The sequence below is a fragment of the Marmota marmota genome, unplaced genomic scaffold (genome assembly GCF_001458135.2).
Source record: "Marmota marmota marmota unplaced genomic scaffold, marMar, whole genome shotgun sequence".
Classification (NCBI taxonomy): Eukaryota; Metazoa; Chordata; class Mammalia; order Rodentia; family Sciuridae; genus Marmota; species Marmota marmota.
This window is the reverse complement of record NW_026000142.1, coordinates 12,507,621-12,531,677: the sequence shown is the minus strand read 5'-3', so window position 1 is coordinate 12,531,677 and position 24,057 is coordinate 12,507,621. Positions and strand designations below refer to the sequence as shown.

Below are 24,057 nucleotides of genomic sequence, written 5' to 3'. Positions count from 1 at the left end.
CAAATGCAATAGGATTAATGTATGTTTGCACTCCTAGAGTAGTCAAACATCACACACATAGATAGCACAATCATGGTTTCCAGGGTTGGGTGGAAGGGAGAGTTATTGTCTAATGGACTTTTTTATTGTAAGGATTTTCAGTTTTTTTAGTTAAAAACTATTCTGTAGATTTATGATGGTGGTAATTTGTACAATAATGTGAATTCACAAAATATCTCTGACCTGTATTTTAACATGGTTAAAATGGTACATTTTATGCCTTGTATATTTTACCACAATTTAAAAAGACAACTTCATAATTTGTGTGCTAATTCATGTGAGATTATACAAGTTTATCTAATATATATTTAAATAAAAAATATAAAAATAAATATATAAATAACTATCTAAAAGAAAGATTCAAAGTTTTATGTTCCATGAAGAGACTGGAGTAAGAGTTTGAAGAGATATGATTAATAAACACATCTGAGAATAGATGAGTTTCACACAAATATAAGAATTTATTGACAATATGATATTTTCTTACAGTAATAAATATTGCAATCTTCTTGAGGGTTCGTTTGGAGTTGGGAAGTCAGTGTGCCCTTGGTAAAAACAATCAGATTTCTGGTACCACCTGCATCAGAAGGCACCTGTGTGTGGGTGGAGAATCACACAGATATGTGCAACATCTGCATCTGTTTCTCTCTACACCACAAAAGTGATGCATGGGCCCCTGATCCACATCACCCTAGGTCCCCCCCACCTCAGTGTTAACATATCATAAAAAGAGCTGGTGCCATAAAAAGTTAACATTTCAAATATAAAAAAAATTCTTTTATACAAATATAATTCATAATATAATCATTCTTAAAATACAGCATTGTTATATATGAGTTTGAAACATTATTAAAATAAATATTTCCTAGAGAAAATTTCATTTGCATCACAAAATTATAAAATAGAAGCATATAAAACTATTTCATGATTTAATCTTCTTCGGGGTGTCTCCTATTTTCTCTCCCACTCAGTGTAGACAGTATGAAGCATGCAAAGCTGGCCTTGAAACACACTATATCTATAGGCTGGGATTTCATGTGCACCTATCTATAGTGCCCATGGATTATGTACCAATGGGCTCTGTATCTGGAGCATCTGTGGTAAGCAGGGTGTTTCTGTACCAATTTGCACTCACAAGCTTTTCTAGCCATCTTCCAGGTCAGAGGTCTTAAGACCTCAGTATTCTCAGGTGTAGGAGAGGCATGTCAATTTCCACATCAAGGGATCCATCTCATCCCTGACATGGGACTACAACTGTCTTATCTAGGTAAAGAATGTAATCTGATACTCTGAAATATTTAAGTGTTTGGTAGATATAGATGGTAGTAACCCTGATTCCCAGGATCTGGAAGTTTCTTTCTTGACCAATCATTGGATATTGAATGGAACATAACTTAATGAGCTCTCTTGTGACTCCTGCTGCAGTATTCTAAAACTTGTTTGGAAATGAGACAGCTAGAATGCTTAGCAGACAATATATTTGTTTGTCTAAATATCTTAGAGAGGGAAGAGAAAAAGGGATATAAATTATATAATCCACTAAAATTTCCAGTTATCATTATTTAATCATATCTCTAAGAAGTATGATTTCAGTTCTTTGCTAATACAAATTAACCAGTTTCACTAAACGGTAAGGTGAACAACTAGGCTGGTTGATATTTAGCTGCCGTTCCAACAACTACCAAAAGGCAAGTGTTTTCAGGAAAACCTGTCTTGCAAAATACAAGTGGTAAAACTTCAAGAATTTGAAGTACCTTTCACACAATTTGATGACTGTAGGAAGCCATTTATCCAGACCTATATGAATGTCCTCAAGTCCTCTTAACCAAAATGTTTCATTTTTTTTAAAAGCATTCTCATCCTTGCTTTCTAAGGCCAAGGCAGCTGATTTCTGCTCCAATTCCATCAGTGGATGTCCCATGTCATCATCATTTTTAATTGTTCTCTAGAGCCTTGTTTCTTGGACCTCTTCTTCTGTCTCCTCCTTCAGAGAAGCAATTTGGGATCGAGACTTGTGCTTGCTGGAGTTGCGGTGGGGGAAGAGCTTCATCCTGTCGGAGGAGCTGATGGCCTGTCGAAAGAGGCTCTTCTCACTCAGAAGCTTCTGGATGGAATCATACTGCCGCACTTTGTTCTCTTCTATGACCTGGGGAAGTGGTCATTAGTGAGATCTCAGACAGGAGTCAGGTCACACCACAGCTGGGACAGAAACTGGCAAAGGCTCAAAGGAAATTAAAAGCTAAAAGAAAACACAGTGTCCAGAGCCTGGCATTTTGAACAATCAGGGACATCATTTAATTATTACATTTTCTTGCTTTAAGGAGCTCCTACCATCTGTGAAATTAACTGTAATTTTCTATGTAGCAGCTGGAATTTTTTAAAAAATTAATATAGTACTGAGCAATGCACTTCTTAAAAGAACTTTAGATGAATTGAGGGTGCTTTGAAAACAAGAAAGATTTATCAGAGATTCTTTACATACTTTGTGAGTTAAATGCACAGCACCATAAAATACCGAACTTCTTCAACAGTGGACCTGAAGCTTAACAATTCCAAATTGGTCAGGATTTGCCTGAGTTTAATATGCTGCTATTGCATGTTAAAGTAAACTCAAGGCCAGAGAATAGAGGGCCTAACCCAACCTGAACTTGTCTATGACAGACAGAGGTTGTCTGCTCCCTAAATTGTCATTTTCAAGCTTTTTAATAATAATGATAATAAAAACTCACCAGTAAAGAGAGCTTTTACCTCCTGAGGGCTCAAAAGCCTTAACAGAAATGATATGATATATTATCCTCAGAACTTCCTTGTGACTAAACCCAAGAGAATTTGTAAACAACACTTGACGGGCATCTGTGACAGTTTTGGAAGCACACTAAGAAGGGGATTGAGAAAGGCACCCTGAGCCCTAAATATAATCAGAGAAATAAGTCTCTCAACTACCACACTAAAACCATAAATCAGATTATAAGACAAACAGGCCTATCCCCATCCTATCCAAGGGAGATTGTTATTGAAAGAGTCAGAAAGACTTTTTATTTTTTAATGGTAGAGTACTTTTCATGAGTTGGTCTCTAGTTAATGGCCTCAAAAAGCATAGGTATCAGATTTATTAATTAATGTAACTTGGTCACATGCCATTGTTTTAGGAGTACTGAATTTCAACCTCAACTCATAGCTCAACTCAAAGTGAAAAACTTGTGCAGCTATTTTGAGTGAAGTCTGAGGGATTTTTTGACACATGTTTTAAGTAAGAACTTGTACACTGTTGCAATTTGCAGTATCACATGCAAGATTGTTATCAAGAATTACAAGAGAAATGAGATCTTAAGTAAATGTATAAAGACTCACCAAAAATCGTTGACATTCCAACATTGCTTCTATTCTGTGTTCACAGAGGATTACTGTGCAATCAGCGAATGCTTGTTTCAGAGTTCTTCGAATTATTTGGTATGTTCTAGAAAAGAAAGAAAATACCACATACAGAATGTTTGTATACCACTTCACAGAATATGGAAAATGTGCCTTTATGTTTGATAACATGCCTATTATTCAATCAATGTAGTTCTTTAAATCAGTTTTTTTTTTTTCTGATACCACGGATTGAGCTCAGGGGTGTTTAACCACTGGGTTGTATCCCTACCTTTTTTTTTTTTTTTTGAGACAGGGTCTTATTAAGTTGCTTAGGGTCTCATTAAGTTACTGGGGGTGGCTTTGAACTTGTGATCCTCCTGCCTCAGCCTCTTAAGCCACTGGGATTACAGGCAAGCACCACCAAGCCTGACTAAATCACTTCTTTCTTTCAATACTTTTAATATAGCACTGGTCTAGAGTTAACTACAATCAGCTTTCCAACTATAGGGTAGATGTTAAAGTACCCATAAGTAAATAGGACAAATATTTTGAAGAAAATTTCATAAATAAGTAATTTTTCTTTTTTTTTTTTTTGAGAGAAAGACAGAGAGAGAGAGAGAGAGAGAATTTTTTAATATTTATTTTTTAGTTTTCAGCAGACACAACATCTTTGTTTGTATGTGGTGCTGAGGATCGAACCTGGGCCGCATGCATGCCAGGCAAGTGCGCTACCACTTGAGCCACATCCCCAGCCCAAATAAGTGATTTTTCATTGTTAGAAAATCAACAGCAGTTCTTCATTTTTTTGCATTAAAATATTTATTGTATAAATGGAATAAAGGAAAAAAATCATAAGGATCAGAGTAGGACCATGTCTCTAATAATTCATCTTGTGTTGACAAGATGGAAGTGTTTGTATGAAATTCCAAATCACATTTATAAGAGAACCCAGAGTTCTTATCAAGGAAATAAGCATTTGTGCTCACACCAAATAGTGACTTTTCCATTGGGCAATTATTTAATATTGGGGGAAGGGGGGTTCCCCACTTGCAGACATGGCAACCTTATGGGAATTTGTATCCATCTGAAGTAGTTCTCAATGATTCTATTCCCACAGTGTAATTAAGGATCAGGGTTTCTGAAACTTACATGGGATCCAAGTGAGCGCTGGGTTCATCAAGCAGTAGGATCTTTGCCTTACTGAGAACAGATCTGGCCAAGCACATCAACTGCTTGTGGCCATGGCTTAGCACATAACCCCCATCCAGAAGGACAAAGTCGAGCTTCCCAGGAAACTGCTCTATCACAGACTTGAGTCCAACCTGCAGGAAAGAGCGAAAACACTGTTTTGAGAGGGTACTTGAGACAATACAGGGCTAAAATCTCCCAAGAGTTTGAAAATCTAAAAATACACATGAGAGCTCTGAAAACTTCAATTTCATATCAACTCCACCCGAACTCACACTATTTGGGTCTGATTGACCAAAAGTCTATTTATAATCTTGGCAGCAATAAAGGATCACTTGAACACTTGTTTGAGTCTGGTACCACCTTAATTCAAGAACATTTCAGTGAATACCTACTTAAGGTCCAGGTACTCTCCCAAGCACTGAGGAAATAATAAATGGCAGATGGCTCCTTCAGGGCTCAGGATTTATTAAGTTGTATATTCTAATTACAACACAATTGAATACATGCTGGGAAAGATGATATGTACAGAAAGCAGTTATTCACTCTATCATGGCATCCCTGTGTAGCTAGTCCTATAGAGGATAAAAGACCGCATAAAGGGTTAGAAGGTATGACATGACATGGATGCCACCTTGCATTTCCACTCTATCATAAAAGGGAATAAAATATATCATTAAAGAATCAACTGGGGAGATTTTTAGAATTACATGTGGCAATTTACTACTCATCTCTTTAATTCATAAAAACTGCAAGAAAAAAAAAACCCGCCCACTTGGAAAAACAAATGACGTATAGGAACCCATCCTATCAAAATAAGACAAAAATTATTGAAGTCTTGGCTCATATCACTTTTTTGAATAAATGTACATTAAATGTTTTTTTCACAGCCAAGTATTGCTGAGAATAAAGGACCTAAGATAAAGAGATGATTGTCTCCTACCCTTGAGGAATCTGGAATTTGGTATGAGGAGCAAGATATGTAATACCTAACTATAATACAGGCAAAATCATATAATGGTCTTAAGAAAAAATTTCATGTTTTCAGAAATGAAACCAGAAATGCCCCACATTGCTATTTATTCAGCAAAATCTGTGTGCTCATGATGTGTATTGCTGGTGATACTGCTTTCCCTGAGTAATTTCTCATTAAGACAATCTTAAATTGTGAGAATTCATTAAAGGTTGAAAACAGGTTTCTGAGATTGTAGGCAATGTAAACATGTGAATTAGACAAAGATGATTACTCTGATGTATTTCTGCAGGCTCCAACATAAAACTACTTTGGGGTGCAAGTATCTAAGAACATGAATAAAGTATATTAGGCAGTTACAGGACCTGTATTCTTTCTGTCTGCCACATCTTGCTTTTTATTGCTTCTGCCTGTGAATCTGCTATGGTCTTTCCCTCTTAAAATAAAAGCAAAATCCTCATTTGCCACCAGGGTCTCCTTTGGCAATCATTCAATATTTACCCACTTTGTCATCCAGATATTTTAAAAATTTAGTATGTATATGTTGTCCTATACCACAGAAGATTTTCCTTTCTGAAACATTTTGCCTTGGCATCTGAGAAATTACACCATGGTCACTTCTTCTTATTATTATGTGTGGACAACTTTCTCTTTTTCTGTCCCCTGAATATTAATTTCCATCCCAAATTGCCCGATTCTCCTCTAAAATTTCAGTCATTTTCAGGGTATCGATAAGCTAACAATATTCACATATTTATCTGCAGTCTTGGACTTTATCCAAATACTTCTAAAATCCTTCTCTTCCTTGGCACCTCTGTTACAGTGACCTAGTCTGGACCATCATCATTTCTTCAGCATCGCACCACAAATATCAATTGATTGAATTATCACTCCATCATGTGAACACTCCAGAAATCTCCCTAAGCTGCAGGTTTGACCAAAATTTTCTCTGTCTTAAATCCTACAGTAGTTGTCTTCCTAGCAGAATAAAATATAAGGATCTCACATGGCACACAAGGCATCCAGAATTAAGCCTTCTCTACACTTGTTCCAGCAGAACCAGTTTTTAGTTTCCCATAACCTTGATATTCTCAGGTTTGTGCTATTGCTTAATCTAAAGTAATACCCCTTATCATCCCTTAGGGCACCCAGGCATCTACTTATGATAGTATTTGTGCAACTTTTCTTGTAAGACAGTAAGCTTCTTGAAGGTAAAAAAACGAGCTCTTCAGCTCAGCTCACTGTCAGCCTCAACACATTTACTCATTCATTCAACAAATATGTACTGAGCTCCTAGAATTCCTCATCCAAACCAAACAGAGATTTGATGAAACAAAACTTAAGGGTGAATGGATGAGTGCTGGTTTCAGCTCTGCTATACGTAGTGTGATCTAAAGCTTATCACTATGCTTGTAAGTCTTGTAAGACTTGATAAAACCCCCCAAAACAAATTATAAAAATCGAAGTTACCTAAAACTGATAGAGAAGTTGTTACTTTATTTCAGATCAGTAAATAGGTGTTTAGTCAGTAGGATTTGAAGCTTTATTTATATATTTATGTATTTATAGATGAATGGATATTTTTTGTAGACAAATAACAAGGAAACTAATGGTTAAAGACTGAAGCAGAGAAGTCAAACAGAATTGGCTTTGAACTTCCACTTATTTGCTCACAATGTAAGGCATGTTATTTTGTTATTTACCTTGCATGTAAAAAGGTGTAAATAATAGTATTGATCATGAAGTGTTATTATGAAGATTAACTGGGCTTATTGGTGGAAAGAGGCTTCTACAGAGTATAGTGCACATGAGCTATGGTTACCTAACTCATAGCAACTACTAGCAAAGCCTGGAAAATCCCAAGAATGCAGGCTCTGGAGAAGAAACACTACATTAGTGTGACAATGAGGTTCCAAGGTTTTCTCTTCACAAGTGGCCTCAGAAAGTAAGTTAGCAGAAAGTACTACAACAATATTCAGTTAAATCATGCCTATAGTAAGAGAGCTGGAATTTGGGTAAATGTGGAGTTGTCTCTCTCTAGATCCACATAGATCATATACTAATGTCCTAAAGCCACACTAGAAAAGCTATTTTACTATGCTATACTTTGTACTTTCCTCTGGTAAAAGCTGATCAAAGTATGTTCTCTACTACAAATAAATAATACTTAAACATATATCACTGTCAATATTTAGAGAACAGAATTTTAAAAATGAATGTTAGGGAAGACTGCCCAATCTAGGTATTGTGCAACAATACTGTCTCACTGTTTTGTTCACTGTGAAGGACAGGAAAAATCTTTTAGAATCATTGTTAGAGAAAAGTCAACATAATTTAGTGACAACTTTTTGCAGTTAATGAACATTGAGATTCTATTTTCTGCCAAATATCGTGATAGACTTTGGAGAGAAAATAAGAAACAAGATAGATTGGCAATTGGTTTGAAAAGATACAAAGATAGTGCTGATAAGAATGGTTTGGATGTGCTTACTGGTCATCTGAATTTAAATGACTGCTTAATCTTGTATTCCTTCAATAGAATCTTAATAAGAGTTTATTAAATTTGAGGTACTATGAAAGACCTGGGAATTCAAAGATCAATAACACTAGGACCTACTTTGAAGAAACACATAGTCTGGATGAGGAGAAAAATAATTAGTGTGAAATTACTGTTCAAGAATTATGGGCAAAGAACAATATGGGCAAAACAAGACTGAAATGGAAATTATTATACAGGTTATTAATTTAGTGATATTTAACAGCAGAATCACCCTCTCTCACACACACACATGCACACACATTTATGCATGTATAATGCATGCATAAACAAACCTCTATTCCAATGTCATCTTTTTAATACTATCATTACGAATGATTTTACAAATGGTTAAAAATAAATATAAACTTTAGCTTAATTCTTCCCAAGCCAAGATGAATTCAAAACAATTAGAATCTAGAAGTTTTTAATTATTTTCATTCTACCCAACACAGCTTTAAAAATAAATACATACATACACACACATCAATAAGGAGCCATACATCAAAAGACATTTCTAAGTTATAGTTACAACTAAGTATATGTGCTGATAAATTAGCAAAAAGTACTACAATAGTATTCAGTTAAACCATGCCAATAGTAACAGGGTTACTACTGAACTAAACTACTAAATTACATGTACTTCCCAAACTCCTATTAATTAAGCAGTATTTTTTGAAATATCAAAAAAAAATGTTTAACAGTCGGTAAAGGACCAAGTATTTTATTCAAAATGTTTGCTTTTATTATTGGTGCACACTGGAATGTTATTATGGAGCAAGAGGTTGGTCTTGTGTCAGGAACATTAAAAAAAAATCAGAAACATGAACTGAAATTTAACTTAAGGGTCCATTAGTGTTTATAAAAATAAACACTTTTAACTCCTTTTGATACTCCTTTTGTTCCTACTCTGCAGGCCTCCGTGGACAAATTTTTCACTGAAAAGGCCACTATTTTTGCTATTTAGCTTTCTTCTAAAATGGCTTACCAGACTATCAATGTGTAAAGATGAAAACTTCTATAAAGTAAGCTAAAAAGCAAATGATTACCACATACATACATACATACATACATAAATAAATAAAAACTAACAGCCATAGTACTTAGATTATGAATAATGCTAACATGAAAAACAGCCTGGGACCCAGAAGTCAAGGCTGTGGCTCTATTCCTGCATCTGCCAGCAATCCCAGCAAGACCCTTGAATTTCTCAAGGCTCAGGATACTCATCACTAAAGTAGGGATGATCATACTTGTTGCATATCAATCACAAAGCTATTTCCATGTGAAATGGAAGAATTCTTTATACATTCATTCATTCATTCATTCATTCAATTAATATTCATTGAACACTATCTATTTGTCCAACACTCCTTTTGATACTGGAAATACCACACTGAATAGGATACAACATCTGACTCCGAGGAACTTTTGGTACCATGTAGGATAGGGGGCCTGGACAAGATGAGAGGTAAATCTCTATCTGCTATGAGGAGTGCTATGAGATAGGTGGAGGTATAGAATATGCTTAGGAAAGGCTTCTCTCTTGGACCTGAAGCATTAAGGCAAATTCCTAGAAGAGATGTGTAAGGAGAGTCCTGAAATTAGGAGTAGAAAGAGGCCACAAAGGGCTGGGTGGGTTTCCTAGGTACACAAAACAGCACGTGAAAAAGTCCCTGGAGATCAGAGTGTACTCAGTGCTTTAAAGAATCCAGAGAAATTCAGAATAGCTGAATCATGGAAAGCAGGCCTCATCGGAAAGCAAAATTAGAGAGGCAAAGAGCATATCATAGAGATCCCTATAAGCCACTTTAAACAGTATAGACTTGGTCTTGCAGGCAATAAGGATCCATATATATGAAGGAAAGAGACAAGTAATCAGAAGTAGGGTTTAGAAAGTTCACCAGGGCTGCAAAGTGGATCGAGCTGCAGTCTAATGAATAAACCAGGTTCCAGGGTCTTGTCCAGTTTCTGGTCTGACACATCCAAAAATGTTCCTGTTTGCATATGATAATATGATCAACCATATAGGACTAAAACTTGGGCCTTATAATCTTTAAACTTCAATCCTTTTTCTGCTTCTCTGGGCTACTGTTTATTTGCTGCCTTTGGGCTTCTTGGACAAAAATGTGTCACTAATACTCAAAACATATCACATTAAGATTAGGATAGCATCATCGTCTTTGCTTATGAACAGCAAATTATTTAATAAAAGAATATCAGCAAAAAGATAAACCTAAATATGAACAAATCAAATAAAAATGTGAACATGTAAATATCTATATTGTAGGAGTACTTAAAGTTTTAACCACGTCTTCTAAAATTTTAGATTAGTTTATGATCCTGCTTCCCTGTAAACTTTATTGTTACTTGGCATTACTAGCAGATTTTATAAAGTCTAATGTCTTACTTCCTAAGTTCTCTCCCACCACACTGTGTTCCTATAGTTAAATCTCTGAAGTCACATCAAAGGTCTTAAAATGTGTCACTTGCAATTTAGTTAATGTTTTCTTTAAAATCCCTGCATTTGTTGGGTAATAAGGAAACTTTGATAATGAAAATGGTTAATCTAAGTACATTTTATTAGGGGCATGTTAAGGTTGGGCACTCAACGGGTAAGTGTTTAGCACTCAGAGACATTACAAAGCTCCTGGCAAGGTCTACTTAGAAGGGAGGCAGAAAAAGGAAGAGCATTTAGGATAAACAGAAATCAGGTGAGAAGGACCAAAGTACAGGAAATAGTACAATGAAATTGTTCTCTAAGAAGACCTTTGAGTCTCCACAATCTTGGATCTCATGATTCTATTCTGTCACCATTTAGTTCTATGGAATCAAACTTCAAGTTTAACAAAAGAGAGCAATTTATGGTCTATTTCTGTTTAACATAATAGTTATGTTAAACAGAAATAGAAATATTAAAAAGGAATCAAAATTTCTAAATAGCATTCTGTGCTTCTTCAACAGATGACTGATTAAAATTGAAAGCATTATACAGATGAATTGGTGAGTGGGGAGAACTAGTTATATTCCTGATTCCTTTATCAGAACACCCTCTCATTGAATCAATTTTGATTCCTTTTTAATTGATACATTTCCTATATGGCAGCCTCATGACTTAAAGAGATGGCATAAGCCTCATCTAAGACAAGTGGCATTTTGCATAGAAGTGCTCATTACCACATCTTCTGAAAGCAGATGATTCCTGCTAACTTTCAGAGAAGATTCTAGTCATTCTCAAGAGCTCTAGAATGAGCATCAACTCTGTAAACCTATCTTCTCAGGGAAGTACATTGTGTCAAATTATAGCCTTCTCTTTATGCTGTGAGGGATTCAGAACTTACGGGGTACATGGGAAATATGGAGAGGTGATCAAGGGTAATCCCAGGGCACATTAGGTGCTTGAGTGTTTCCTAGATCATGTCTCTGAAGCAAATTACTTCCAAGTAATGTTATCTATGGGTTCTGCTATAGATTGAATGTTTGTGTGCCCTTGAAATATTTATGTTGAAATTCTAACCCCCAAAGTGATGGTGTTAGGGGATGAGGCCTTTTGGAGGTGACTAGGTCATAAGGACACTAGCCTCAATACATGATTTGGATTTGTGCTCTTATAAAAGAGGCTCTGGAGACCTAGCTTTACCCCTTCTTTCCTATAAGGACACAGCGAAAACACAGCCATCTATGAGAGAGCAGGCCCTAACCAGATATTGAATCTGCCTGGGCCTTAATTTGGGACTTTTCAGACTTTAAAACTATGAAAAATAAATATCTCTTGTTTTTGTGTTATCTAGGCTATAGTATTTTGTTTAGCAGCTCCAACAGACTAAGACAGAAAATTGGTCCTAGAGAGGAATGCTGCTTCCAGAAATATTAAAAATGTGGAGGCAGCTTTGGAACTAGGTAATGAGTAGAGGCTGGAAGAGGTTTGAGGTGCATGTGAGAGAAAGTTCACATGGTTGCCAAGGGCCCATTGGAGGTTATACTGCTGAGGGAGAGGGGGGAATTGCAAAGAAAACTATAATTATCTCAAAGATAATTATATGTCTGTCCCATCAATTTATTCTGGAAGCACACAAAAGGTCAGATTTTACATGAATGAAATGTGAGTAGAAATATGGATGGTGGTGGAATATGATGATCATTATTATCCAAAGTACATGTATGAAGACTCGAATTGGTGTGAATATATTTTGTATACAATCAGTGATATGAAAAATTGTACTCTGTACATATAATAGGAATTGTAATGCATTCTGCTGTCATATATAAATTTATAAAAGTAAAAAAAGAAATATGGATGGTAGAGGCCATTTGGATAATTTCTCAGTCCGAAATGAGGAATACAGTATTAGATAATGGAGGAAAGGCCATCCTTCCTATAAAGTGGCACCTGTAACTTCCTCAGGCTAGAATCATCTATCATCTACCAGCTAGATTCTAGCCTGAGGGAGTCTCAGGCACAGAATTCAGGCACAAAGCCACCACAGGAGTGAGCTGTCAATGCCATGGGGGTAGGGTCTCCACACTAGTGTGTCTGAAAGGTGGGACACCTACCCAGTGAGCCTGCAGGGCACAGCATTGAACCAAAGAATATTATTTTACTTGGCACTCCTTTTTTTTTTCTACTTCTCCCTTTTGGAATGGGAATGTCTATCATATTCCTGTCCCATCAATTTATTCTGGAGGCATACACAAATTTGGATTTTATAGGTTTATATTCAGAAAACAATTTACTTAAGGTCAGATCATATCTTAAGTCTCACCATATATCTTTTAGATGACTACCAGCTTTAGATTTTTAAGTTGATGCTAGAATGATTAAGGCATTTGGGGTTATTGAGATAAGTGCATTTTGTATATGAGAGTAACATGTATTTGGGGGGAACAAGGGGAATTCTAGGTCTAAGTGTTTTGGTCCTTTAAAAACATTATATGTCAAAATCCTAACCTCAAACATCAAGGCAGTAGGAGGTGAGACCTTTGGAAGATGCTTAAGTCATTAGGACAGTGCCCTTGTGAATGGGATTAGAGCTACTGTAAAGAGTTCCCAGAAAGATCATTCACCTGTTCTACTACACAGAAAGAAGCCACCATCTATGAATCAGGAAGCACTTCCTTACTAGCACCAAAACTGCTGATACCTTGATCTTGGATTTTCTGGCCTCCAGAACTGTGAGAAATAAATTTATGATGAATATATGCCATACAGTCTATGGCATTTTATTAGCCTAAATGTACTGAGACAGGACCTGAGTCCCCGGTAGAGAGAAATGGGTTAAATCCAAAATATAGGGTGCTCCAGGAATATTAGGATACTCCTGTTAAAATTGTGTAAACTCACGTGTGCATTCACACACACACACACACACGGCTGATTGTGTAAAATTATCTCAGTTATGACAACCATTCTTTTACATGTATGAGCTACCACTTTCAAAAATTTTTGAGTTAGCATCCTTACCTCATCTGCAACTTTCCATATTTCTTCATCACTCCTCAGTTCATAGGGATCCAAGTTTTTTCTAAATGTTCCAGAAAAGATAAATACTTTCTATAACAATAAAGAAGAAAACATGAATGAACTAAATATCTTTTTACTTTTTCTTTATTTTAATGTGAAATGCATCACAGAAAAAAAATATATCTTAAAGCAATGTACCAAACATCCATGTACTTACCATCTGGTTTCTTAAATTTTAACATTTTATTATGCCTGCTTTGTACCATTTGTTAAGAAAAAATATATCAATATTTGAAGCCTCTTGTGAACATTTCTCTAATGTCCCAAAGTTCTTATAATAAAGAAGTTGAGATCATTACAAGTTGTGGAAAATTAAATTTTTTTATTCCTAGAAATATTCCTTATTATAAGCAAAAATAATACAAAATTTTAAAGTTTAAAAACATTAAATTTATGAGTTATAATTAACTTGTCAGAGCACATTCCTATATTGTTAATGTATTTTCCTTGGATTTCTTTGATAAATCTAGCTTCCTTAGGGATTCTGAAAATGCTCGAATTTACAGGCATTTATTCAAACCCACATGTATGTCTGGTCTACACATCAAGGCACATCTCTATTTTCTCCACCAAACAGGAGAAGGCCATAGTTAGGAATTGATGATGAAACAGTGGAACTCAAATATTTGATAAACTTCATGTGTGTTACAGAAGGAAGACAAATGAGACTGATCTAGGTGAGGTGAGAAATGAGTCTAATTCCCTGCAAGAAGCAATGCACAGCTTTCTCCTTGTGACACTTTACTTGCCATATCACTGTCTATTTGGGTTTGCTTATGTCATAAAAGAAAATCACTGCTTCGCTAGGAAATGCTCATGTAATAAATAATAACAACAATATAAATAATAATAATTAGCCCTTTGAACATATAGTTCAGCTGAGAAAATAATTTTATGTTAACGTCTAGAATAATTTTTTCCTTTTGCCTTTGATTGATGACACTCACTAAGGTGAATTTAGAACTAAATTTCTCAGAGTCTCAATTTTCACAAATTGTTTTAGACTAAGACAGACTGCTCAGTGCCTATGTAATCTGTAAGGAACCACACAAGACAAGCTGGCTCCAGATTATGGTGGCTGTACCTCTCAGGCAGAAAGAATGCATTCTCCCAACTTAACCAATTTCAAGGAGAATCATATTAGAGGCTAATCTTTGGGGGCATAATTTATGGCCTAAAGAACAATGGTATTGCTAAATATCTCAGGAACTTTCTAGAGAGGGCAACCAGAAGTCTTACTGTGGACGTTTCCTGACCTATATTAAAATCACCTTTTTGAGGGATACTGACATTTCTCTGCAGAGGTGGATATGAGATGAATGTATGACCCATAAGATCATAAGATATGCGATGGATATAACTGTGCATCCACCTCCATGCTTCTAAGTGCAAGAAACTAATGTACAAATAAGCTAAAGAGAGTAGACAAAGACATTTTTGGAGAATTCTGACAAACTAATGAGAATTAAACAAGAAACGGTCCTGAGAATTTGAATCAATTCATTATTTAAGCAATTGGGTCTATTTAGTAACTAGAATTCAAAAGCTTGCCAACAGAATTTAAGATTTTTAATCTATTTCTTTTTATATTGCAGTTCTTGATTTAGAACATTTCTAGGCTTACTGAGAAGGAAGGAACTAAGAACTGTGTTGGCCAACCAAATATCAGACAACATATCAAATGCTGCAGAAAAGTTATCTCGACCAAGTGGCAGGACACAGAGCTCCCATTTGTAGCAGGCTTACCATGTGCCACACCTTGGGCAGATTCATTACATTTTTTCTCATTCTGTCTTCATATCAACCTAATGAGATAAAGCCCATTACTGCATATAAAGAAACAGCAGCTTGGAAAATAAGTTGAGTGACTTGATCAAGGCCAATGAGCAAGTAGGTAATAGAAACTGGAATTCAAACACAGGCAGGTGTGTTTGTCTCCAAATCTGTGCTCCTCACCATCGGAACAACATGCCTCAAGTCCTTTTGGAGCTAGGCTAGTCCTCCCTCCCCAACTCGATTTGGAGCCAGCAAAGATTAAAGGTTGGATAGGGGTGCATGAAAAGCTCATCAGGGCTTAGGAGCATACTTTTATCTAAACACAGTAATCATCCCTCTAGCCAGAGGCTCAGTTCCTCTGGGGTTATTAGCTTCCTCTTCCTGTGAGGGCCTGAGTTGAAGAGCTTCAAATGTGCTATAGCCTTTTTCATAACTTTGAAGGAGGCTTATACATTCAAAGGAAGCCACAACAGAAATATTTACTTTGGCCAGATAGAGTAACACCATTATCTTGGAAGACTGTGGATAGAGGCCAAAGGAGTTATAGCTTCAAAGCAGACAGTTATTAAAAGCATTGTGGCTTGCAAAAGTGCCATAGCAATGCAAGGTTTGATTACAAACAGGGATCCTGCCTCTTTCATTTCCATGTTTCCTGAAATGGGAAGTATCACCTTTCTTCTGAATTTTGCTTCATCTCTGTGCTTCTCATCTCATTTCCTCAGTCCAGGAACTTGAGACTCATCCATGAGTTATCTTTCCCCCTGATCTTCCCAAATGAAATTAATCATCAGTACTATGATTTTTTCCCAAAATTTTATGTTAAATCCATTTATTTCTCAACTTGCACTGCTATTGAATAGTTCAAGCCATCAGTATCTCTCTCTGGACCACTGTAAGAGCATCCTAACTGATTTATGCCACTATGTTCCTACTTCCCATCCAGTCTCTCTTAGCAACTAAAGCAAGACATTAAAACTATAAGCTGGATCATTTCATTAACCCTTTAAAAATGACTTTCCATTGCACTCAGGGCAAAATATACCATCCTAAATATGGCCTACGAGATGGTATGTGACTTAGCCTCTTCGACTTCCTTCATCTAGTGCTCTTCTCTACTCCCTTTCCTTTTTTCACTCCAGCCACTCTGGCATTCTTTCAATTCCTCAGCTTCTTCATTTATTTCATTTTCCCTGCTTAGGAATCTCATCCTCTATATTCAACCCAGGGACAACTATATCCTTTATATTTCAAATTAAATTTCTTTTCCTTAGGATGTCTTTCTTACTTCAAAACAAAATAAACCTTCTCAAAATACTAAGATTAAATATACATCTGTGAGCATTTTTTAATCATATGATTTATTTTTATTTTTTTTTAGTCATACATGACAGCAGAATGTATTTTGCCATATAATACATACATGGAGTGTACATACATCAATCATAATGTCTATTCTATTTGCTGCCCTTCCTATCCCCCCTACTCCTCCCCTCCTCTCCCATCCTTTCTTTATCCAATCTAATGTGACACACTTTTTTTTTCTTTTTCTCATCACAACATCATATATGTATTCTGTATAACAATGAGGTTTTCCTTCCATCTTCCGTGCAACTCCCCTTCTCCCTCTTTTTCCCTCCCACCTCTCTTCCCTATTTAGTGGTAGTCTTCTTCTCATGCTCTTCCTCCCTATCCCATTTTGAGTCACCCTCCTTATATCAGAGAAGACATTCGGCATTTGTTTTTTAGGGATTGGCTAACTTCACTTAGCACAATCTGCTCTAATGCCATCCATTTGCCTGCAAATGCCATGATTTGTTATTTTTTAGTGCTGAGTAATATTCCATTGTGTATAAATGCCACATTTTTTTAATCCATTCATCTATTGAAGGGCATCTAGGTTGGTTCCACATTCTAGCTATTGTGAATTGTGCTGCTATAAACATTGATGTGGCTGTGGCTCTTTTTAGGTCTTTTGGGTATAGTCCGAGAAGGGGAATAGCTGGGTCAAATGGTGGTTCCATTCCCAGCTTTCTAAGGAAGGCATTTTGTTTTTAACATCCATCTCTCCTGTTCGATTATAACTTTGTTGGATAGCCTGTACACCCTGTATTAATTCCCAAGACTCAAGAAAGAATAAAGAGATCACTATTATTCACCACGTGGCTAATCTCTTTCCTGTCATAAGATTTGGACATAATATATAATGTCATAAATGTTGCTCAAATGAATGAGTGGGCAAAGGTAAAAATAAGAAGTAAAAATATAAAAAAAATCAAAGTCAGATTTGGACTTCAACATAAATGTTATTTTCTTCCATTTTTGAAAAACCGCTTCTACCAGCTGTTTTGTTTTGCCTAAAAGGGTGTGGGGAGGTTCTATTAATATGTGACCTAACTGCTTACAAGTACCATAGTCTTTTGAAGAATAACACTGACAACCTAGTAAAACTTTGCTGGTTCTTTATAATAATTTAATAAATGGTTTATTTAACTTTTATTCATAACAGTCTAATAATTTATATAAACTATTTAGCAAATATTATTTATAACATATATTATATATATATAAATTTATAATATATATGAATTAATTTTATTTAAAATAGATACATATTCACGATTATGAAGGAAGAAAGCTGTTTGTTGGAATTAGGCATACAAAAGTTTTAAGTGTGGTGGATTTGTTACCATTCAGAAATTCTATAGGTCTTTTGTTTACAGTTTACAGTCTAGCATAAGGCAATGAGCTGAGTATTACTTTAATTTTAAAGAAAATCTAACTGAACAAACTGGTTCAGTTAGAATTCAATTTCATACGATCAATCAGACATTCCATTCCTGTATTACAAATAGGATCTGGCACTCTCAAGCTTCCAGGGGTGCCAGTGGGTGTCTTACTTCTGTTTTCTAAATGCTGTGAACTTTCCACAAATTCTTCTCTGCAGCTGAAAGGTCCTTGGAGGTCACCTAAAGCCTTTTCCTCTGGTTTATAAATGAAACAGCCAGGGCCTGAGAAGTTACATGGTTTGGCCAACCTGGCACAGTCAAACCCATTGTGCACTCAAAAAAAAAAAAATGCACCTGAAACTATCAATCACAATGAACCTGTATCTCTCTTTTAAGAAACTATTCACTAATAAGAAAGTTAGGGTGTGCAAATATTTGATATTTATTTAATGTCATGTATGGTATAAAGAGCAATTCTTGAGAATAAGGGAAGAATAAGAGATCACCATTGTTCACCACATGACTAATCTTTTACCTGGAACTTACTCCTCAACCCCTCTACTCTGGGGAAACAGCTGAGCCTACATGGAGTGCTCAGAACTCTGAAACAGGCATTGTGCTCTATCACTGGATGTCAAATGAAAACAAAAAAGCAATTTGGCTTCTGTGGTGACTGAACATAATATAAATTAAATAAGTAGGAGGAATGTATCTCTATCCTTAAACACATAATGCTATTAATTTTTGTTATATATATATATATTTCCCTTTTGAACCAGAATTCATATATTATTATAAATTAATATAAATTTATATATATATATACACACACACACACACACACACACAGAGAGAGAGAGAGAGAGAGAGGAAGAGAGAGGCAGACATATCATGTAAAGTTCTGTTAAGGTGTGGCCCAAATGCTTGCAAGTATCATAGTGATCATTAACTTCTTTGACAATGTCTGCAACATTTTCTGATAATTTGAATCAGTACCATTAAAAAAAATCTATCCAATGTAATCAATCAAAAGCCACAGATTGCATTAGAGAATGTTTAAAAATAGGCAAAAACTAAATACCACTTTGCTTTTAAAAGCATCTATTACATAGAATAAGATGAATAATATATTTCCGAGTCAGAACTATTAAAGGTTTATAAAAAATATAGACTAACTTTATAATATTAAAGTGCATGTCATATATTTACATGTAAATGCTTACAGGTAAGATGATCAAATTATTATTTCTTGTAAATAACTTGTCACATATCACTGTAATAGGCATTATGCTCTATCTCTTTACAACAAATACAGACTAATTTTATAATATTAAAATGCATGTCATATATTTACATGTAAATGCTTACAGGTAAGATGGTCAAATTATTATTTCTTGTAAAGTTATTCAGTGTTTCAGAACTTTTTTATCCTACCAAATAATAAATTTTGCTTGCTATTATATACTTTTTCAGAGATAGTATTCAAAATGTTTACCTTATTGAAACATAGTATCAGAAATTTCAACTTTTGAGGCTCGGAAATAGTGAGGTTGTGTTACACTTTTACCTTGAACAGTTATTTTTCTCTTCTCCCTTGAATTTGACACCTCATTGCCACTGTCCTCATGTGTAGTCCAGATGCTCATCACAACACAGCTGGAGAGTTTTGGAGTCTCATTACTGCTTCTTATTACTTCCCCCAAAGTCTGTCCGACATCCATTAATGCTCTATTGCCCTTTCACTCCAGAAGAGTGAGCCCAGACCTTGCCTGGACCATGTCAATAATTGTCAAGTCTTTCTTCTTTCTTATAATACCCCTACATGTGGCCTCTGATCTTTCTCCCACCTCTGAATTTTTCTAATTCTCATCTTTGTGGTTGTTCATAATTTCCCTGCCTGGAAGCCCAAGCACCCAATTTTTATAAAACCTACATATTTTTGACACTAAAGGGCTCATTTTCATTTATCACTTTCTTTGTGAAACTATCCACACTTCATTCATCCCTACAGAATATACTATACCTTTAATCCAATACAAAGATAAAGGAGACATGATCCCTTATCTCAAGGAACTATAAATAATAATCACATCAACAACTACCAGAACATGGTGTATTATATATACTCAGTATGTGCCAGGAAGGAGGCAAAAACACTTGACATGTATTGATTCATTCAACACCCATAAAACCTCAGGTTTTGTGGTGACTAGCATGATACCTATTTTATAGAAATGAAACTAAGGCACAGAGAAATTAAATAACTTACCTAAGTTACATGGATTAAAACCCAATACTGAGTGAACCACAACCCCTTGTAAAAGAGATCAAGAATTTAGTGACAAAACAATATTGAATTCCTATTGGGCAAGCTATTTTATTATGTGCCTTGTAAAAAGCAAAAGTAGTAAGAAAAAAATGTCGTATTTAGCATTTCTATTGTATTTTTTGTTAGCCTGCTTCCATTTTTGATGATTTTGTTTAAATTTTGCCTCTTTAGCTAGAAGGTCTACAAAGTATTTATAATACTAAGTAGAAATTAAACAAAAACACAGATGATTGTAGCATATGACACTTAAGAAGTGCCAGGAGAGATATATAAACAAGGTCCTATATCCCATCTGGGACTGGAATGTGAGTGGAGTATTTTGAGTTGGAATAAAAAATTCCAAATTCACAGAATCTGAATGGTAGTTTAAAAAGTTTGGTTTATGGGCCACATAGAATGGAGAGATACAAGGAACAAGATGAGGAGGAAAGCCTAATACAGTAGGGGTAGAGAAAGGAAAGATACACTGATGTGGTGCAAGTGTGACAGATGGCATGAGGACTGGGCTTTCTGTCAAGAATTATCCATAGCACCCCTGATTGGCCCATGCCTTGACCAATACTGTATCTAATTATCTGTATTTTATTTATCATTTGGTCAAAATATTTCTTCTTTGATCTGAAATATGACAATGAGGGTTACTTTGCACTATTCATTAAAACTTGTAGATCAGATTGGGAACTTACTGTGACAGATCAATGACAAACATTACCTATACATTTCATACAGCTATAGAATCTATAATATATTTAATTTTATATAAAATGGGCTTCACAATTAATTGCTCAATTGTTAATTATTATTAAATGGTGACCATATCCCCAATTTCATCCATCATATCCATAGACACATATTTTAGCCCTCCTGACATCCTACAGAACAAAAGACATCCCAACTTTGTGGTAGGAGTCTTTAGTAGGCATGGATTATTTTTGGATCATAAAGTCTATGGCAAGAATAGGTCTAGTTATTCGCTCAGAATACCTTGCAGTCTTTCAAACTTATACCTGAAGCTTTAATTATAAATTTGAAAATTATTGTCTTTTTTCCATGAATTAAGTATTAATAAGGTCCAGGGCTAATGAGCAATTTTAATCCTTGGTGTTTTGAACTGCCTAAGCCATGAGGATGTTGACTGTAAACCTCACTGCCTCCTCTTCATGACCTCACGGCTCCACCTTGAAATCTATACAATAGCATTTCCTCTGGGCTGGCGTGTTCTCCAAGATTTCTTTTTGTTGTAGGATAGAAAATTTTAAAAAATTTAAAAAACAAAACGGCAAAGACTTGCCAAAGCTATTAGCATTCTGTGATTCCATAGCAAATATTTCAAGATCACTATGAGACAGAAGGAAAGTTTCTTGTTCCAAGTTCCTTCACATCTCTGAAAACCAGTGTCAAATTAACCCAGCAATCTCTGATAGGTCAATGTCAGAGATCTTCAGAACGATGCCCTTGCAGGGTTTGGAAGACAGGAGGATGAAAAAGCAAATAAAATTAGCTTTCCTTGGATATTTAATTCCTTCTTTTCTTCCTAAAGATTCAACTCCAGGAAAGAAAAAAAAAGTTTCTTAATTTGTACATTCCAAAAATATTATGAAAATAAAAGCATCTCTTCATTTTGATATCAACAACATAAGAGTATTTCATCCTCTTTCTTTAGCACATAATAGCCAAAAGCTCTCAGTGTGGAAGAAATAGTACATTCTGTTGACAGCCATGCTTGTAATACTGGGAGTTAGTTCCAGAAATTAGGGTCATAAACACATATGTGAAAATACCTAGGTCAGCATCATCAAGTATCTCAGAAGGAATCTCTAAAAGCATTTATTGCTTAGTTTATATAAAGCTTAAAGCCTTGGAAGAGGATAAATGAAACAAAGGCAATTTTGAAAGATTCCTTTTAGCAGAAAGGCAAGGTAAGCAATTTCATAACACTGGTCCATTAGGTTCCTCCAGGTCTTAGAATATTTAGTTTCCTAAGTAGAACATGTAAGAATACAAAAATGTCTGCCACATGGCAGATAAACCAAAGGATTCCAGTGAGACTGAAATTGACTTTTAGAGCTTGGCTGACTCTAATGGACAGCTAGCTATTCTGAATAAAAACAAGAAAACCAAAAGCTTTATTATTGTTAGTTAAAAATGGGACCAAAAGACCTAGTTAAACTGTATAGCAACACTTCTCTAACAACCAGATTCTATTCCATGTTCTTCAGCATTTTTATTTTGTCTAATGCTATCACCTTGGGAGACTTGTATTTCCAGTTTTACTTTATCTTTAGGCCATCCAAAAATCCACTTTTTCTTTTTGAGAAAATAAGACTGTTTTCAAAACTCCAGCCAGGATTGAGTTTTTGGCAACATGGCAAAGTCCAAACAAATGAATTAAAAGCATCAGTCTAGCATTTTTGATATTTAGTGCCTCATTAGTTTAAAGGAACAATTATCCTGGCATTTTAATTTTGAGTTAAAAATGAAGAGGTGTTAGAATACTAGAGCCCACTAGTACTAAGGGACAAAAGATTGTTTTAAATGAAAACACCCATAGAGATGAGCAAATGCCTTTTAGTTTGGGCCCCCATAAAGACAGTTTTTGGTTTTCATTTAGATCATTTTAAACCAAAACTGTTGCTATTTCTCTCTGATACAAGAAATGCTCTTGTACAATAACACAGATAAAATAGTACTAAGCCAATGAGACTAGAAATTCTTTTAACCCAAATCAAAGAATGACATTTAAGAGGGGGAAAAAAAGCTAAGTTTAATCTGACATGTTTCTTTCTATAAAAGAACAAAAGCCGCCAATACATTTTCTTTTTTCAATTCTACTACCTCAAGCTTCCAAGTGTTTACTGTTTTCAGGAGCACCTTTTATGTCTTACAAAGCATTTCTCAACCTGCTGTGACTGTTAATCTGGAGCTCAGACCTCTGAAGCAGGGGGGAAAAAAAGCTGGTAAAAGCAAAAGCCCAGGCTAGTGCTGTAGACTATCTTCTGAGAAATGCTATCAAAAACTATGGGCATTTTAATAACTACATGTCATAGAGAATTCCAAACTTCTGGAGACATTTTTTACTCCTTATGATATCTTTTTATGTCATTGCAGGGGGAAAAAAAGATAACAATGAATAACAAATTGATTTCACAGACTATTGTGACTTTCTTGAGTGCATGCATCAAATAATGGTAGACCTTCATTGCTTTCCTTCTGGAAATAATGTCACCTTCATTGCTTTCCTTCTGGCTACATCTTACGCTCACCTGTGGTATCACTCCAAAGGCTTTCCTCCACTGTTGCAAAGATATTGAGTCCCAAGACACACCATCAATCTGGATTTCTCCTTCAGTATTCAGCAGTCTCAAAAAAGCTGATAACAATGTGCTCTTTCCTGATCCAGTTCTTCCCAAGAGACCCACCTATGGAGTAAAAGTGATGGAATTACTCTCAAGGCATATAGATGCCATACTATAAATGCAATTCAGGATTGTACTTCAATAAAAACCAGTGGAATTTTTTTCTTCTGTTATCAGGGGAAGATTTTTGCTTACTCATTCAAGCCCTTTTGAACATTCCCAATTCTGATCAATTTATGGAGGGAAAAATAATCTGAGA

At 35.4% G+C, this 24,057-nt stretch overlaps 1 protein-coding gene across 3 annotated transcripts in view; it reads right to left on the bottom strand.

The window, feature by feature from the left end:
• Positions 1 to 476: 476 nt before the first annotated feature.
• Positions 477 to 24,057, bottom strand: part of Cftr (CF transmembrane conductance regulator) — a 161,014-nt gene continuing 137,433 nt past the window's right edge. For all 3 annotated transcript variants that reach the window (XM_048786031.1, XM_048786029.1, XM_048786030.1), the window contains 5 exons: positions 23,706 to 23,861; positions 13,552 to 13,641; positions 4,543 to 4,715; positions 3,391 to 3,496; positions 477 to 2,185 (listed from right to left, as the gene is read on the bottom strand). In XM_048786031.1, coding sequence (XP_048641988.1) covers positions 1,985 to 2,185; positions 3,391 to 3,496; positions 4,543 to 4,715; positions 13,552 to 13,641; positions 23,706 to 23,861 — 726 coding nt within the window. In that variant the 3' untranslated portion in view covers positions 477 to 1,984. The remainder of the gene's footprint in view (positions 2,186 to 3,390; positions 3,497 to 4,542; positions 4,716 to 13,551; positions 13,642 to 23,705; positions 23,862 to 24,057) is intronic.